General features: G+C 45.6%; 1 protein-coding gene across 1 annotated transcript in view; it reads left to right on the top strand.

The window, feature by feature from the left end:
* The window catches only part of RYR2 (ryanodine receptor 2), a 3,071,198-nt gene that overhangs the window by 1,918,220 nt on the left and 1,136,205 nt on the right, over window positions 1-16,773 (top strand). Inside the window, exon 63 of the mRNA XM_078648003.1 lies at window positions 11,963-12,093. Coding sequence (XP_078504129.1) covers window positions 11,963-12,093 — 131 coding nt within the window. The remainder of the gene's footprint in view (window positions 1-11,962; window positions 12,094-16,773) is intronic.

Below are 16,773 nucleotides of genomic sequence, written 5' to 3'. Positions count from 1 at the left end.
CATCCCCATTTGGACAGCAGTTCCCAAACCCATCCTATCAATGACCAGTTCCCTTCGTCTACATGTATAGACTCAGCGGACTTATGTAACTTCAAGATGGCTTGGTACACTGTCGGGGCGTTATCTGGTATGAAAACGCAGCAACTAGATCCGATCAATTTGCATACTCCACCTCTATCTGCAAGTATAATATCTAAAACAAAACGGTTCTGTAATGTCATAAGGCGATCCGCTTGAAGCTCAGCTGTAATATTGCTAAGGGCACCTGCAGTCTCATTTATAGTGGCCTCGACCACTCTCGTAAGCTGACGAATATTCCTACTATTAGCCATAGGACCTCAAAAGAGTAGGAAACCCTTAAAGAAGTCTCCAACTTCTTGTGCGACAGTATCTTTCGCATCGATAATACCTCTACCAAATCTTGTCTTATGGTAATCGAAAGCAGCTGTGTATGTAGGGGATAGCAAAAATGCCACATAACATGTGCCTGAAAAATCAGAAGGCAACCATGTATATGCTCTGTCGTAACAAACAAAATACGTGCCTTTGGCTGGCACGAACGGTGGAGATTTCTGGGACGTATAGACATAGGTGTGAACACACACACTCTTACCAAGCTGAGCTCTCGGATTCGGACCATTACCTTGCAAACAAAAATGACCTCGATGGGGTACAATCCAAATAGGAGGAGACCTTTTCTGTCTCTCTTTTTCAGTCAGACTAATACTATATCTCGTCTTGTTCCAACCAACGTATGCTCGTACCTCATCTTTAGGGATAGCATTATACGCGTCGATATCTCTAATCATATCGACTATTCCCCGTATCAAGGCATTGTTACTCACATTATCCTTAACGGAAAGTACAGGAGATGCTTCATTCACATAGATAAAGATCGACTGGAGTGCCCATACTGACCCATTAGGGGAAAAAGGCAAAACCAAATATGGCCTTCCCTTATCTGTTGTATGTGGCATAAGATCACAAACCCAACAATTTGTGGAATTTATGACTAAATGATGCTGATGCAACATCTGTATAAATGAATTGTTCACAAATTCTGATCTTCGCGTCTGTTCATGTTCAGGCAACGTATGAAACTCATGTGAAGAAACAGTAGGAAAAGAAAGAGTAGGCTGGGATGTAGATGCAAGCGTCTGTTGTGTGACATAGAAAATCCAACCCACACAAGCTAACGTAATATTCAAAAGCATTAGAAAACACAGTATTAAAAAACATTTGCTATGAATCAAGATACATATTCTCACTTTAGTATTAGCTGGTATGGTGAAACTTGAAAAGCCATCTAGCCAGAAATGTGGTGAAGTGTCCCCATGTTTCTTGGAGGGCTATCACATGTTTACTGGATAGAAAATCTATCCAGGTAGGATCTAACCTTTTAGCTCTAGTGCCCGCCACATTCCAACTAAGGAACTGACACAGAGGAGATGTCCCTTCCCCTAGTGATACTGGTGACAATGGCTGAAGAGGTGTTGATTGTCAGTCATTTAAGTCTAAGTCCATTAAGGGAATAAAACTATTTGCCAGAACCAAATTGGGGTACGGACTTTCAGTGACACGTCTATCCTGCTGTCGTCTAAAGGGTATCATTTGCCATGGAGTATCATCTTTACCTGTCTTCGGGAATGAATGTAGATGTGTACTTGGGGGAGAATTCCCTTTGTGGGTTGGGTAGAAGAAACATAGTGGGACTGGTCTGATAGTGTCATATTCACAAATTTTTTATCCATCCCAAAAGAGTCTGTCTGCGCATTTTATGTAAGGGTGGGCGTCCGAATCGGCTACGGCCACGGAGTAGGCGTAGTGTTGCCTTCTACGCATTTTGCGTAGACAGCGTAGCCGGCAACACTACGCCCACTCCGTGAGCGTAGCCGAGTCGGCCGCCACCCGCCTCCCTCCCGCCCTCCACTAGATACTTTATTTAAACATTTACGCGGATAAAAACAAGTTAAAAGCACTTACCTTGTCCGGGGCTCGTCCGGGTCTTCATCTTTGAATAGCGTCCTTTGCCTGGATACCAATGCGCATGCGCGGGCGGCCGCGCATGCGCATTTCTCGGGAGAAATGCGCATGCGCGGCCGCCCGCGCATGCGCATTGGTATCCAGGCAAAGGACGCTATTCAAAGATGAAGACCCGGACGAGCCCCGGACAAGGTAAGTGCTTTTAACTTGTTTTAATCCGTGTAAATGCTTAAATAAAGTATGTAGGGGAGAGCGGGAGGGAGGTGCGTAGTGGGGCTACGCGGAGTGCGGGAGTGGGCGTAGCTTCTCGCCCTCTCCGCGTAGCTCCGCGGAGCCCCACTACGCCCCACTACGCCCAGGGTTAATTTTATGTTATCAAAATTTACCACCACACAGTCACCCCTCACAGATTTTGGTCGGCGGCCCACCCACCCCACCCTTCTTGCAAAATTGACACTATTTGAGATATTTGTACCCCCACAGCTATAGTTTTCACACCATTCATTTGCTATTTCAATTAGCCTATTGGTAGATTCTGCTTCCCCCTCTGGTAGAGGTGGTACCCCTACAAAAACCACCACAAAAGGTGCTACAGCTGGGGGGAGATGTAGATGTGCCTTGGAATCTACTCTTGTTTTTAACTCTACAGCTGTATTGGGCCTAACTAGGGAGGGTTGTGCAGTGCCTACTTTGCAGATCTTATCGCCCATACTCCTCCCTGTACCTGACACAGTCATAAGTCTATTTGTAGGGATAGTCAGCAAGGGCTTAGAAGCAGATTGAGTACCACCCTTAGGTGCCAGGGTTGCCAATAGCTGTTGGGGAGAAGGTGTCTCAAGTTTCTTAACAAGGTTATCAATTAGTACACATTTCTTTAGTAACCCCTCCAGACAAGTATTCATGGTATCAACAATATCCTTTGCAATCCCCACTAAGAGGGGTTCAATCCGTTCCTCAAAAAGGGTTTCAAGATGTTCTTTAAGTGTGTCCTCTGAAATATATTTAGTCGTGGAGACCCCATCTCCTTTCTTCCTCTTTCTGGATGTTGGTTCGGCTTGAGTGGCAGGGTTAGGGAGCAGGGTAGGTGCGGTAGGTGGGCTCGCTGGTGTACTGCTAACTTGAGGGTCTGTTTGACCTGATATTGATGGTGGTTTTAATATCATTATCTCAGGTTCCAAAGGGGTGCCGTGATGAGGGTTAGGTTCCAGAGATAATGGAGCAGTCACTTGTAAACCCAGTTCCTGTTGGGCGGTTTCTATCTCTTTAGATAGGGCCCCCACTGCAGATGTTAAATAAGAAATGATGTTTTCCGAATGTCTAGCCACCTTCGGTTTTTTACCCCCAGCATCTGTACAGGTAGTGTTTTTTCGCTTACCCATGGTCAAGTCGGATGCAAGGGGGGAGGCCCCGCCCTGCCTCTTCCTGCCGATGACTGACAAAGACTGACCCGCCCTTGTCCCGGGCTTCTGCCGGCGCCGCCCGCGCGCGTCCCGCGTAGCGGGATACGCTCCGTTGCTTTGTAGAGCCTCCGTGCGCTGATGGTGACGTCACAGGTGCGATGCCGGGGCACCTGGGTGTTGGAGTCCGCTGGCCGTTGCCCTCACGGCGCGGTGGCGGACCCGGGAGCAAATTGGCAAAGCGCTGGTGTGCTCGCGGTCCCTGGAAGCCGTTGCCCTCACGGCTGTGTCTCTTGCAGGTAGGTACCTCCACTGTGACCCCCACGGAGCTGTGCAAGCCCCGCTGCTTTGTAGCGCCTCCGTGCGCTGATGGTGACGTCACAGGTGCGACGCCGGGGCACCTGGGTGTTAGAGTCAGCTGGCCGTTGCCCTCACGGCGCGGTGGCAGACCCGGGAGCAAATTGGCAAGGCGCTGGTGTGCTCGCGGTCCCTGGAAGCCGTTGCCCTCACGACTGTGTCTCTTGCAGGTAGGTACCCCCACTGTGATCCCCACTTTAGTATTAACTTTCTTAACACTCTTATTAGACTCAAGAAACTCCATCCTCTATCGTGCTGCTCATGGCTATTACCTTCTTCACTTAAGTGTGCGCCAAGATCCTACTAACGACCCTGAACCACAGACCTTGTGTCAATACGCGGTTCACCCCTTAAGGCTGTACCATGACCCTGCAGCGGAGTCCGGATGGTGACTCGAAAAAGGAAAAAAGCATTAAAGTTTCTTGATCTGACAAGGTGTAACTCACTATATAAAAAAATTCCAATTTTATTAGTCCATTATTCAGTCTTTCTCGGTCTCAGATCGTAGCGTTCTTTACCAGGCACAGTCTGGTCTTGGAAAAGGACCTCTGGATTCGTAGTGTCGATTCTCATGTGGGGCGGCACAGCAGCTTGAAGAACGTTGTCATCCGCACGTTCTGACTGAGTCCATATCAAATGAGCATCACTAAATGGTATGAACCTAGGAACTTGTTCACAATCAGAATCAGCTATTCCCTCCCTCACCCACTGATCATACGGTAAGGGCAAAGGAACTCGTTTACAGTGGGTGGCATGCACCCAATTCTTTTTGCCAGCTACTAAAATTAAATAAGGTCCAGTCCACCTTGGCTCTAAATTCTTTGTTCGTTGAAAATTCTTGGTCAGCACATATTGTCCAGGTTGGATAGCGTGTCCTGGATCTGCAGTAGCACGCGGCAAATTGTCATAGACCTGTTGGTGGAGAACACGCAATTTAGCAGTCAAGTCATGTAAATAATCCACCAACATAGGGTACTCAATTTCGCTATATTTCTTGGGACGAGGCACACTCCAAACATTCGCCGGATGACCAAAAACTATTTCGTATGGGCTAAGTCCCACACGAGAATGCACAGTCGTCCTGGTTGACAAAAGAGCCAACGGCAAGGCTTCTGGCCATGTAAGACCAGTGCTCGCTTGAATCTTAGCCAGTTTCAATTTTAACGTGCCATTATAGCACTCAACAAGTCCAGCTGACTGGGGGTGATTCGCAGCGTGAAAGTTCTGCTTTATTCCCAAACCAACACACACTTTCTTCATGATTTGACCCACAAATTCACTCCCATTCTACGACCATACAATTCTCTGCAAACCAAATCTAGGGAAATATTCTTTGAGCAAAACCTTGGCTGTAGACAAGGCAGTATTATCCTTTAGGGGGTAAGCCTCTATCCATCTGGAAAAGGCGCAAACAACCACAAGGACATACTTCAAGTTATTGCATCTATCCATGTGAATGTAATCTAGCTGTATCACCTCAAACGGATACGTCGGAGGAGCAAAATGACCAGCTGGAGTTGGAGTTCCCTTTCCAGGATTGTATTTCAAACAAATCATACAATGTTTCACCACATTCTCAGCACATCTTGGAATTCCAGCATTCTGCCATACTGGAGCCAACAACTTGCATATTCCCTTAGAACTAATGTGAGCCATTCCATGAGCCATCGTAACCACTGGGAGCACATACGCATCTGGCAACAACCATCGCTGGTGCTCCGACAACTCAACCCAACAACCTGTTGAATCCAACATACCCGTACTCTCTCTCCACGTGCTCACTTCTTTCTCAGTAGCTTCAGCCTGAATCATCTTCACATTTTCTATTGTGTCTTCACACATTCCACCTTCCACAACCCATCTTGCGGGGCCTGCAACATACATAGGGCTCATCATGTCTTTCGCTGTTTCCTTCGCAACTTCATCCGCAAACGCATTTCCTCGACCTACATCATCCACAACTTTCTTATGCGCACTACACTTCACAATTGCTTTGGGAGAGTAAGTGATTCCAGAAGTTCATTCACTAACTGCCCATGCCGAATCTTCGTGCCATGGGAAGTAAGGAATCCCCTTTCTCTCCACAAACGTCCAAAACTATGGGCAACACCAAACGCATACTGGCTATCAGTATAGACATTCACTCGCTTTCCCTCTGACAACACACACGCTCTAGTTAATGCAATCAACTCTGCTGCTTGCGCAGAATTCTGTGCTATACGTGCTGTTTCAACAACTGTATGCAAAGTTGTAACCGTATACGCTGCAGTCGTTTCACCATTCGGAAGCTTAAAGCACGAACCATCTACCCATAGGGTACCATCAACATTCGTAAGATGAGTATCTTTTAGATCCACTCTAGCCTTCGTTTCTTCCTCTGTACGAAGAAAGCAATCATGCTGTTCTTGAGCATCTGTCTCTACAGAAATCGGCAACAACGTAGCTGGATTCAACACATTACATCTCTTAATATGCACATGGCTAGCCAACAGTGTCAACTCATAACCTGACAGACGTGCACTAGTAAGGTGCTGTGTTTTGGTCCTGTTCAACAACGTATCTACTGCATGCGGGACCATCACAATCAACGTATTATCCAATACCAAACCAGCAGACTGTAGGATAGAAACCGCAGCTGCCGCTGTAGCTCTCAGACAACTCGGCAACGCCTTAGCTACTGGATCTAACGCCGCTGAAAAATACGCACATGGACTTTGCTTGTCTCCGAAACACTGTGTCAATACTGACAATGCACAACCTTCTCTCTCGTGCACATACAACGTGAAAGGCTTACTGTAGTCTGGAGTACCCAACACCGGAGCCGAACACAATGCATTACGTAATTCAGAAAAACTTTTCTGACATTCATCAGACCAAGGAAGAGGATGCGTACTATATTTAAGAGTCAGCGCTAACAGAGGTTTCGCTAGCCGAGAAAAATTAGGGATCCATTGTCTACAATGCGAGGTGATACCTAAGAAAGCACGCACTTCTCTCTGTGTGGATGGTACACTCATTTGCGCAATCGCTTGAATTCGTTCTGGGGTCAATCGCCGTCCCTCCTTCGACAAGAGATGACCTAAGTAGGTTACTTCTTGGCGGCAATACTGTAACTTCGAAGGTGACACTTTCTGATGAAGGTCAGACAAATGTCGCAACAAAGAAAGAGTAGCCTCTTTACAAATCTCTTCATCATCAGCAGCAACCAGAAGATCGTCAACGTACTGAATAAGAGTAGCACCAGAAGGCAACACAAAACCATCAAGCTGAGTTTTCAACGCCTGACTATAGATTGAGGGACTTTCACAATAACCTTGGGGAGCTCTCTTAAACCGGAAGCTTCGTCCTCCTAAAGAGAATCCAAAAATATCTCTACTCTCCTCTGCAATTGGAATGCTGAAGAAAGCATTCTTCAAGTCAATGACAGAAAACCAGGCTGCCGAAGCGGGAATCAGAGTCAACAAAGCAGTGATATCAGGAACAACAGGAAACTGTGGCACAACAATTTTGTTCACTTCTCGAAGGTCGATCACAAACCGATATACAGGTGGCTGAGAAGAATCAGTGCGCATAAGGACAGGCAAAACAGGACTGTTACACACATTACCTCTCGTTTCTTCAACTACACCCTTCTCAACCAAATCATAGATGATCGCTAAAAGAGCTCTCTCACCATCGCTCGATATTTTATACTGCGGAATACGAGGTAGCTCAGCATTCGACTTAAGGGTAACAACATACGGTGGAATCTGCAAAAGGCCAACATCATTTGGACCTGTAGCCCAAAGTGTATCAGGAAGAGAACGCAATTCCAGTGGAAGACAATCTTTAGATAAATACATTGGAGAAATCACTCTCTTACCTAAAGTAAGATGTACTCCCGAAGGAGAGCAATGTAATGGCGCATACAATCTTTTCACCAAGTCCAAACCCAACAGATTCTCACCACAACCAGTCGTTAGAATAAGAGGAGCTTCCAATTCACAAGGACCAATAGACAGGGACAAAGGACTAGAACCCGGATTACGAACTGGGGCGCCTGAAAATCCTACTGAAACATTGGTCAAGCCAGACAAAGGTGCGCCAGGAAGTTTAGAGTGCATAATAGAACTCTTCATCGTACCAGTATCCAAAAGAAAAGGTTCTACCACACCTGATGTACTCACCGCAACATAAGGTCCACTCTGGTCTACTAGAACTGACACTACTCCCTCACTTTGTCCATGGCTATCCTAGTTATCATTATAACCAACACATTCACCTTCAACACAGTAATCCTCAACATAATACTGGGCAGACTGACCACTCGAAACATTCTGTCTGTCAAAATAATTTGCAGAATTCTGAGGAGGAGAGGAACGCTCATTTTGGGGAAACACACCACGTCCCCTACCCCTAGGAGCTTGCTGGAAACCACCACGACCTCTCTGACCAGGTACACCATTCGCACGCTGTAGCAAAGCCAGGACACTATTCTTGAAATGACCTTCCTCTCTCCAATAAGCACACTGATTAGGACCAGGAAAGAATCGCGGAGCATAAGGCTCAGGCTTCTGTAGCAATCTCTGAAACTGTGGAGGTTGCTGAAACTGAGGCTGATTCGTACGAGGTGGATAAGCTTGCTGTAAAATAACTTTTGTCTTTAGATCTTTAGTTTTCTTCTCCGCTTTATCCTTCTCATCTTTATCCCTATTCTCATAATATTGTGCAGTAGCCAATATCTGGGCCGACGAAGAAACAGCCCATGAACTCTCAGAGTCCTTCAACTTATTAGAAAGCTCGGGAAGCAAATTAAAGACAAATTTGTCCACAAACAACCTTTGACCACCTTCCGTACTCATATCCTGACCACTGTGATCGATAAACGTTTCCTCAAACTGGTGAAGAAATCAGATACACTCTCGTCTTTCTTCTGCTTACATGCTGCTAACTTATCCCAATTCACTCGTAAAGGAGGCATCATCGTTTTCATCAAATTAACAATTCTACTAGGTAATTCTGCAACTAAGGGCTCAGGTTTGGCACCTCCCACCTGTCGACCAGCTGCAGCAACAATATTCGCCCACGTATCTCCTAACTCTGCTGCATGATTCTCATGACGAATCTTCGCCCACAAAGGTTGAGGGACTACATTACCCATCAACATATCAATGTCGGCTAAATTCATAATACACGCATCTACTGTCTGAAACAATTCTTTGTAATAACCAGCAGGATTCTTACGAGGGTCAGGTAAGGTCTGCTTAAGAGCCAAGACCTCTGCTCTCTTCCAAGGAACATGTACCCATACTCGCTGAAAATGAGCCTCTGCAGCTTGAATACCCTGATTAACATTGGCCTGAACTGCCTCTCTCCATACAGGAGGAACCTCTCGCATGGGATACTGCTTCACTTTTCTCCTAACGGAGGAATCAGGTTCGTACAATGGCTGAGGCGGTAACCTAGACCTGAAAGCAAGTATCGTCTCTACGGCATCTGTAACATCAGATTTTACTATCGTCCCTTTAGCAAACTCTGACTGAACATCGAGCACATCCTGCGGAATCGGACCCAACTCATTATCTTCCCATTCCTGATGCAGAAAGGTACACATTACATCAAAAGCATACCTCTGCTTAGGCGGTTCCCATTGAAAGAAAACATCCATAACCGCTGGCAAAGTATACCTGGAAGCATTTATAATCCATCTACGAGCCAATAAATCCAACACTGCCCGTTCCTCGGAACTGGGAAGCTGACTACGACTCTGCTTACGTTCCAAAACAGGGGTCATATTCAGTGACCCAAACAATGGAGACAACAGATTAACAACAGTCTCAGTCATTCGTTTTCGAGCAGAAGGAGAAGAAGTAGACATAAGAACAGCAGAATAAGTATTTTGAGGCAAAAGAGGTGTAGGAATAAGAACAGTAGAAGTCGAAGGTTCAGAAGTAGAAGGCAAAGGAGTTTGAGGCAAAGCTGGTAGCAAAGCTGGCGACCCTAGAGGGGGTTGCACCGTAGAAGGGAGAACCATCTGGGGAACAACGGGTGGCTGAACAACAGCAGGAGGTTGAACAACAAAGGGTAGAACAACCGGGGGTAATGGAGGCGCAGTAGCACCCTGCACATAAGGAGGTGGCAATCTCAGTAAATGAGAGATCAAAGGATCTTTTTCAAGGTCTTCAATCACTTTCGGGGGAGAAGACGGCAAGGCCGGATAACATTTATCTATGGCCATGCAACGTTGTCTATCTGAGACTTCACTCACTCGATCTTCCTCATCTTCCTTAAACTGCCTAGCAGCTTGTAGTACTGACATATTCTTATCTTTCCTATCTCTTTTTGCTTGCTTAATTTCTTGCTGTTTGGCTTCCTTTCGCCAGAGACGGAAAGAGTCAAACATTGCCGGCCGGGCTTTCTTCTTAAATAGCGCAACTTCCAGATTGTCTAAAATATTTAATTCGAAACTACCATGTTGGGGCCATCGTAAGACACCATCTTTCCTAGTATAGCGGACCCACACTACATTATAAGTAATAGGACCCACTCCGTGTTTTGAATAGAGCTCATAAGTTGGAGTTCCAACCGGAGGTATCGGACACGAGTCCTCCAATCGGGAATCCCTGTTGCAACCACAACTAAACCATTTCCTAATTTTGCTCAGATCAGGCATTTTATAGCTCACTAATCTAGCTTCAAACTTCAAGGGGTTATCAACTATCGATACACTCACATATATACAAGCCCCTCGGCTTCGATTGCTGCAGTAACCGAATCAAACCAAACCAAGAACCAAAACAAAGTTGTGGGAGCGACCCACTTATACTTAACCAAATATCTGTCACGCCACCAGAAGACCGTCTATCGTCTCGCTCTACAAATAATCAATCGAGGGTCCAAGACAGGGCGACAGTCAGGGCAGCAGTCCTTCGTAGCCGTCGGAAAGCGGGAAGCCTCGCAGCAAATACCTTCGGTCCACGTCGACATACAGGGGTCGATGAAGTGGCGGCCTTCCTCCAGAATTTTCTCACGTGGCTCCTCAAGATCCTCGGGCTTGGACCGGTACCGCTTGATGTCGCCCCACGTTGGGCGCCAACTGAAGAATCGGGTTTTCCTAGAACCCAGCGGTGCCAGGGACACACCCCGAAGTCTTCGGATTCACCTGTCTTGGACTACAGAGACACGGAATACTTCTAGGTGGCGTCAAAGATCACATTTATTAGCTGCAGCTAGTAACAGTAAACCAAGCAATACAACACGGTGTACAACTCAGGAAACTGCTCAATTTTTGTAGGGCAAGACATCACCTTATATTGACATTTTCAGCCCATTACAAATGCACACCCATTGCGGCAAATTCTGACCAATCAAGTACATTTTGCATAAATTATTACATTCCAAAAAGCTCACTTTGCATGGTACCAACCCACAAGTTAATTATTAGGACTGTCCCAAATTCGATTTCCACGAGCCGGACAAACCCATAATTGAAAGCACTACCCATGTAATGAAAAGACATAAGAAAAGGAGCAATTCAGATGTTGAGTAGGATAAGATATGTGCAAGAAACTAAAAGTTAACGATATCCTGAACAGTGATTGGAAAACCTAGACAACAATCAGCTAGAGAAATTGGCTTCGTGAAATGGTCAGTATCAGGTGACGGGGTCAGCAACTTGCAGTTCACTCGCAAGTCAAAAAGGCCATGTTAATATGTACATGAATAACGAAGCCCATGCAACTTTGTTTGTTCGTTTACTTCCACTGCCTACGTGAGGGCAACATAAAATGGCGTCTTTGGAAAACGTAAACAAAATGGAGTCCGGTCCAGAAAACCACGGAATCTCAACAGCAATGACAAGAATAATGATAATGTAGTAAGTGTAATGGGGGAATGCAGTTTGAAATATCTCTGTATGCAACTTTCAAATGGAATCCATATAGTTACCAGTTTTGTTTTTATTTCCTGAAAATGAATAAAGAGTAGTCCCACTTGCATTGATTGTATGAAATTAAAAGGTCTCCTTTATCATTGGTAACATCATTATTTTTCATTATTTTTGTGTTATTTCTTATTTGATTTGTTAATATTGCTAATCTTTTTGTTGATATGTTTATTATTAATATGTTTAATATATTTAAATATGTTGAAACATATTTTCATATATTTAGTCTTTTTGGTATATTGTGTTTATATTTATTAATACTGATGACAAATACTCAAATACTGGTAATATTCCTTCACAGGCAGCGCTCTGCAATTGGGGAATGCCTTGCTGCTTTTTCAGGTGCCTTCCCAGTGGCGTTTCTGGAAACGCATCTCAATGTACATAATGCATACTCCATCTACAATACAAAAGCAGCCAAAGAAAGAGCAGGTAAGCTGTGATCCTTCTATTTATGACATACATTATTTCATGAAGTTAAATGCAGCTCTGCCACTGCCCCATTGCTTTTCATCTAGGTTTGCATTACACAAATACCGGATTTATAGATGGTGCCTGATTCAGAAAGGTAACTTACGCTTTTGAGTAAGTTTACAACTTTCAGAAACAGTGGCGGCTCGCAGAGGAAATGCTGTGGGGTGGTGTAGTGGGGTCCCGGTGAGGCAGGGTGTGGGGTAGTGGAGTTGGACATACGACGGCTAACTTGGCGATGCAGCATGCGCAAGGTAAATAGTTGTATTTATTTATTTACTTACTTTACTCCTTGCCATCGTATGTCCGACTGCACTACCCCCTGCCCCGCCCCCACCCCCTGCCACACATATTCACTCTGCAAGCCGCCACTGTTTCAGAAAAGTCATTTTTATAGTAATCTACACTAGTAAGTGAAATAGCTTTGGAAGGGATAGCAATGGAGGCATGTTCACACAACCCTCTAACTTAAGATTCATGTTAAGCCATTTAGAAAGTGGCTATATCTAAGCTTACCAGGAATGTATTCTCGTCTACTGTTGCTTGATTAAGAGCGACTTATTTTATTCACATAAAAGTATATTTTTCACACAGAAGTACTGTAGCCATAGAGTCGGCAATGATGGATAGTATTGCCGATTTATTGATAGAGAAGCTCACATTGCTGGAATAATTTGGTCACGAGAAGACCGGGTATGATTGAAATCTTTTAATGCAATACTGAGAGCATAGGCACATTGTTTTGCACACGGTTGATTGCATGTGAAGTGAAGGCACTTGAGGATCGGTTTACGGTACAAGGCAGTTTTTCGCACATGATATTGCATTGGGGTAAGCGTGGTGAATCTATTGGGAGCACGTTTTTAATAAGAGAAGCTAAGACACATTTTTCACACAAATAACTTTGAGTAACAGCATGCACCAGTTGATTTGGCAGCGATGGAACAGCCTGTCATGTTCTTGAACTTCTTTTTCAGTGTGGCAGAACTCATGTATTTCATTTGTTATTTGTAGAGTTCCCCTGACTAAGGGATTTTCCCGAAATGCATTGAGACCACAGCATCGGACATTTGTTGTTGATCTTGTGAATGTAATTTCAATAAATTTGTGAAGATTGCAACAGGATCATTACATGTGACATGAGCAATTTTGAAGATTAATTGCTTGCTTAGTTGTCATTATTATTGATATTTTTTCATGTATCTAGAAACCAGTTAAATTGTAATAAACCTGAAGGAAGAATTATTTAAAAACATGTTTATTCTATTTGCTGCACCTTAAGGGTATGAGTAGGTCACCTTTCAGCATGTGACAAAGTTTGTACACATCATTTTTGTTGTTAGTTATCCTTACAGGAGCGGGTCAGATTTTCAAGGTAGCACACAACAGACATACATTATTGAACTATCAATTATCTACATTCAACAGTACATACAGGTGTGCAGGCTATATCTATTGTTTGTAGTATTCTGTATCTGCTCCAACCATTGGAACTGTAGCACCTTCCATAGAACATCATGGAGGTAGGGACTTAAAATAAAACCCACAGGAAATATTATTAAATGAAATGAAATTAATTAAAATAGTTACAAATATAAAGCAATATAAATTCATTTAAAAAAATTTAAACATAGTACATATCTATATATATATATTTTTTTTTTTTTGAAGACCTTTATTTGCATCATTAGGATAAACATATGTGGGCCTACAACCAATCCGGCCGGCCACAAGACAAAGACGATCAAGAATAAAAATAAGCGACACAAGGCCAGTTGGCAGGCAAGCAAACATAATTGAACAATGCTAAAGATGGGATAAGCAGCAATAACGGCCCAATGTCAGGATCAATGAGGTCTATTTTATAATAAGGGGACAAGGCTCATGACTGACTCACAAATACGGAAAAACCCAGAAACAGGATTACTCCCATGCCAAAACGAGAGGAGGAGGGGGGGGGAGGAGGAAGTAAGGGCACGAGTCGACCGTAGCACAAAACAAACGCAAACTATAGTGGAGAAGCATACAAGTGCTACCAAGATCTCATGTCCCCCCCCCAATAACACGCTAACGGAGGCAAGGGGAGCGGATAAACTGTACGAATCGAACCCACTTCTCTCAATACGAGCCTGGGAAAAAGGAGGAGGGGGGGAAAGGGGGGAGGGGAAAGGGGAAAGGGGAAGGGAAAGGGGGAAAAAAATTGGGAGGAATCAAGGGGGAGGAAACCAAGAAGGGACAGAAAGGGGGGGGAAAGGAAGGGAAAGGAAAAAGAGCAAAATAAAATAAAAATAAAAGGAGACACACAATCGTGCAAGATGGGCGCCACCCCGGGCCAGGCAACCCGCGGCTAATAGTACCGAAGAAAGTGGAAGCTGGCGAAAAGAAGGGTGTGGCAGTCGCGACGAGGCATCGATACCGATAAAAGTGGCATAGCAACAGACCCCAACCCACTCATGCCTGAGAAGCGAGGACATAAGCGGCACCGCTATAAAGGGATAGAAAAGGGCCATAGAACCAAAAGAAAACATCTGAAAGACCCCGCCCACCCGTCCCACCCCGCACCCCTGCCGAAGGCTACGGCCTACCCTCCAAACAGCGTGCCTGTCACCCTAATCCGAAACCCGAAATATAGTGAAAAAGAAAGTAGAGGAAGAAGTCAAAGAAAAGGAGAAAAGAAGATACAAAACAAAAATAAATGTGAGGGAGGAGCCAGAGGACATGAGCAAACACAGTCGGCTACGACCCTCCCCCGACCAACAAATGAATAAGTATCAAGTCAATACTACACCTTCACATACAGCAAAAACCACAGGGAGGGGGAGGAGGGAGAGATTGTAACATTTCACCGTGTCGGGAGTACAAACATCAATGCAACGGGCAGGTAAACCAGCAAACTATCATGTCGTGCAACTCACCCCCAACCCTTCCTGACCACGAAACCAACCCAATAAAGGATAATGTGGAGCGGACCACCCAACACAAAATAATCATAATGTTGTCCAGAGTCACGGCAGTGATATAAATCAGGGAGAGCCTTCGTACGGAGGGAATCCAAAAAGTCAATAAAGCAAGTCAATTGTAGCAGTAACGACAGGGCAAGCAAAGGCAAGCCGGAGTCCAGGTGCGCAATTCGACCATACAAAGGTACCCCTCCAGAACAAAAGTTCGAATCCAACGAAGCGGGAGCAAACAGCGGCCCACCATAAGTCCCAGGTACCCGGGAAGGAGCAGATCTCCGCGGCGTGTGGAAGTCCTCGAAATCCAGGCGGCGAGGAAGCAGAGGGTCAAAAGTCACCGGCCCATCAAGCGGCCGAAGAACAACAACAGCAACTCCTGGCGCAGCCGAAGGGGGCGAAGCAATGTCGGCATCAGGACGATAGGGGTGCATGAAAGAGCGGCGGCCCAAAATGGCGGCGAGCCGCGTGGGGTCGGTAGAGGCACCGGGGGCCAAGACAGCGTACAATGACATCAAGGCGTCCAGGACATCTCCGGGCGTGGGCGCTCGAGTACACACCCAGGCCTCCGAACAATCCGGCCGGTAAGGAGCGTCGGTGCAGAGCGGAGCACCCCCCACGTTGTCGGTAGCCATCTTTTGAGTTTCGCCGCCCCACACTCCACCGTGGGCCCCCAAACAGTTCCCAAATGTAGGACTTTACAGACCTCCGGAGGCTCCCAACAACGGCCTCACCGGCACAGGATGGGCGAGCGCCCGATGGGGGGGGGTCCCCTCCGAACTGTGACAGGTCCCACAGGCGGGAGCCAGGCGCGGGGTTCAGGGCCGCCGGACAGGACAAAGGCGAAGGGACCCCTTCACACGGTCAGCCCCCAACACATCTCGTCCCCCTCCAGCCGCACGGCCCAGTCATCGGGCCGGTTCAGGATCCCCGGGGCACACGCACAACGGTTCCCACCAGTGGCTCACTTTCGCGGCCGGGGCCGGCAATCTCTTCTCCGCCGGTCGGGTCCTGCAGGAATCTCTTCTCCGCCGGTCGGGTCCCGCAGGCGAGGTCCCGGTCTCGAGTGCCCGGAGGCCGCAATCTCACCGAGGGCACAGCTGCGGACCCACAGCACACAGGAACCTCCGGACCAGACGGTGAGTAAGAGTGGGTCTTTAAATTTCAAATTCTGTATTGAAGTAGCGTCGCAGTGCAGGATAAATTGCAGGATAGTCGAGGTTAGCCGGAGGGCCGACGGAGCCGAGCTAAAAGGCGGCCATTACGTCCTCGAGCTAGGCTCCTCCCCCGTACATATCTATATTTTAAATATAAAATATTCAATACCTTATCTTGAAACACTTTCAAAATATCTCATAAAAATATTTGATCAATACATATATACTATTTTTATACATTTTAAACTTTAATTTATATTAATTTACATGTTTTAATATTTTAAATAATGTATTTTAATTTACTGTTGTTGGAAAGTAGATTATTAGTAGTGAGAAGTAGTGACTTACCACTAGTAATAGGGCCACAAGCACAATAAAGAAAAGGTTTAATGTGGGCCCCAATAAATTAATCCCTTGCTTAACCATTGGTAGCTAGCAATGAACAGGAAGGCTTTTTAAGAATAGGGGTGGGTAAAGCATACAAAACACCAATGCATTAAATAAGTAAAACACAACATGCAATAAAAATC

The sequence above is a fragment of the Lissotriton helveticus genome, chromosome 6, assembly GCF_964261635.1.
Source record: "Lissotriton helveticus chromosome 6, aLisHel1.1, whole genome shotgun sequence".
NCBI lineage: Eukaryota > Metazoa > Chordata > Amphibia > Caudata > Salamandridae > Lissotriton > Lissotriton helveticus.
The sequence above is the reverse complement of the archived record's forward strand: the minus strand, read 5'-3'. Positions and strand labels throughout refer to the sequence as shown.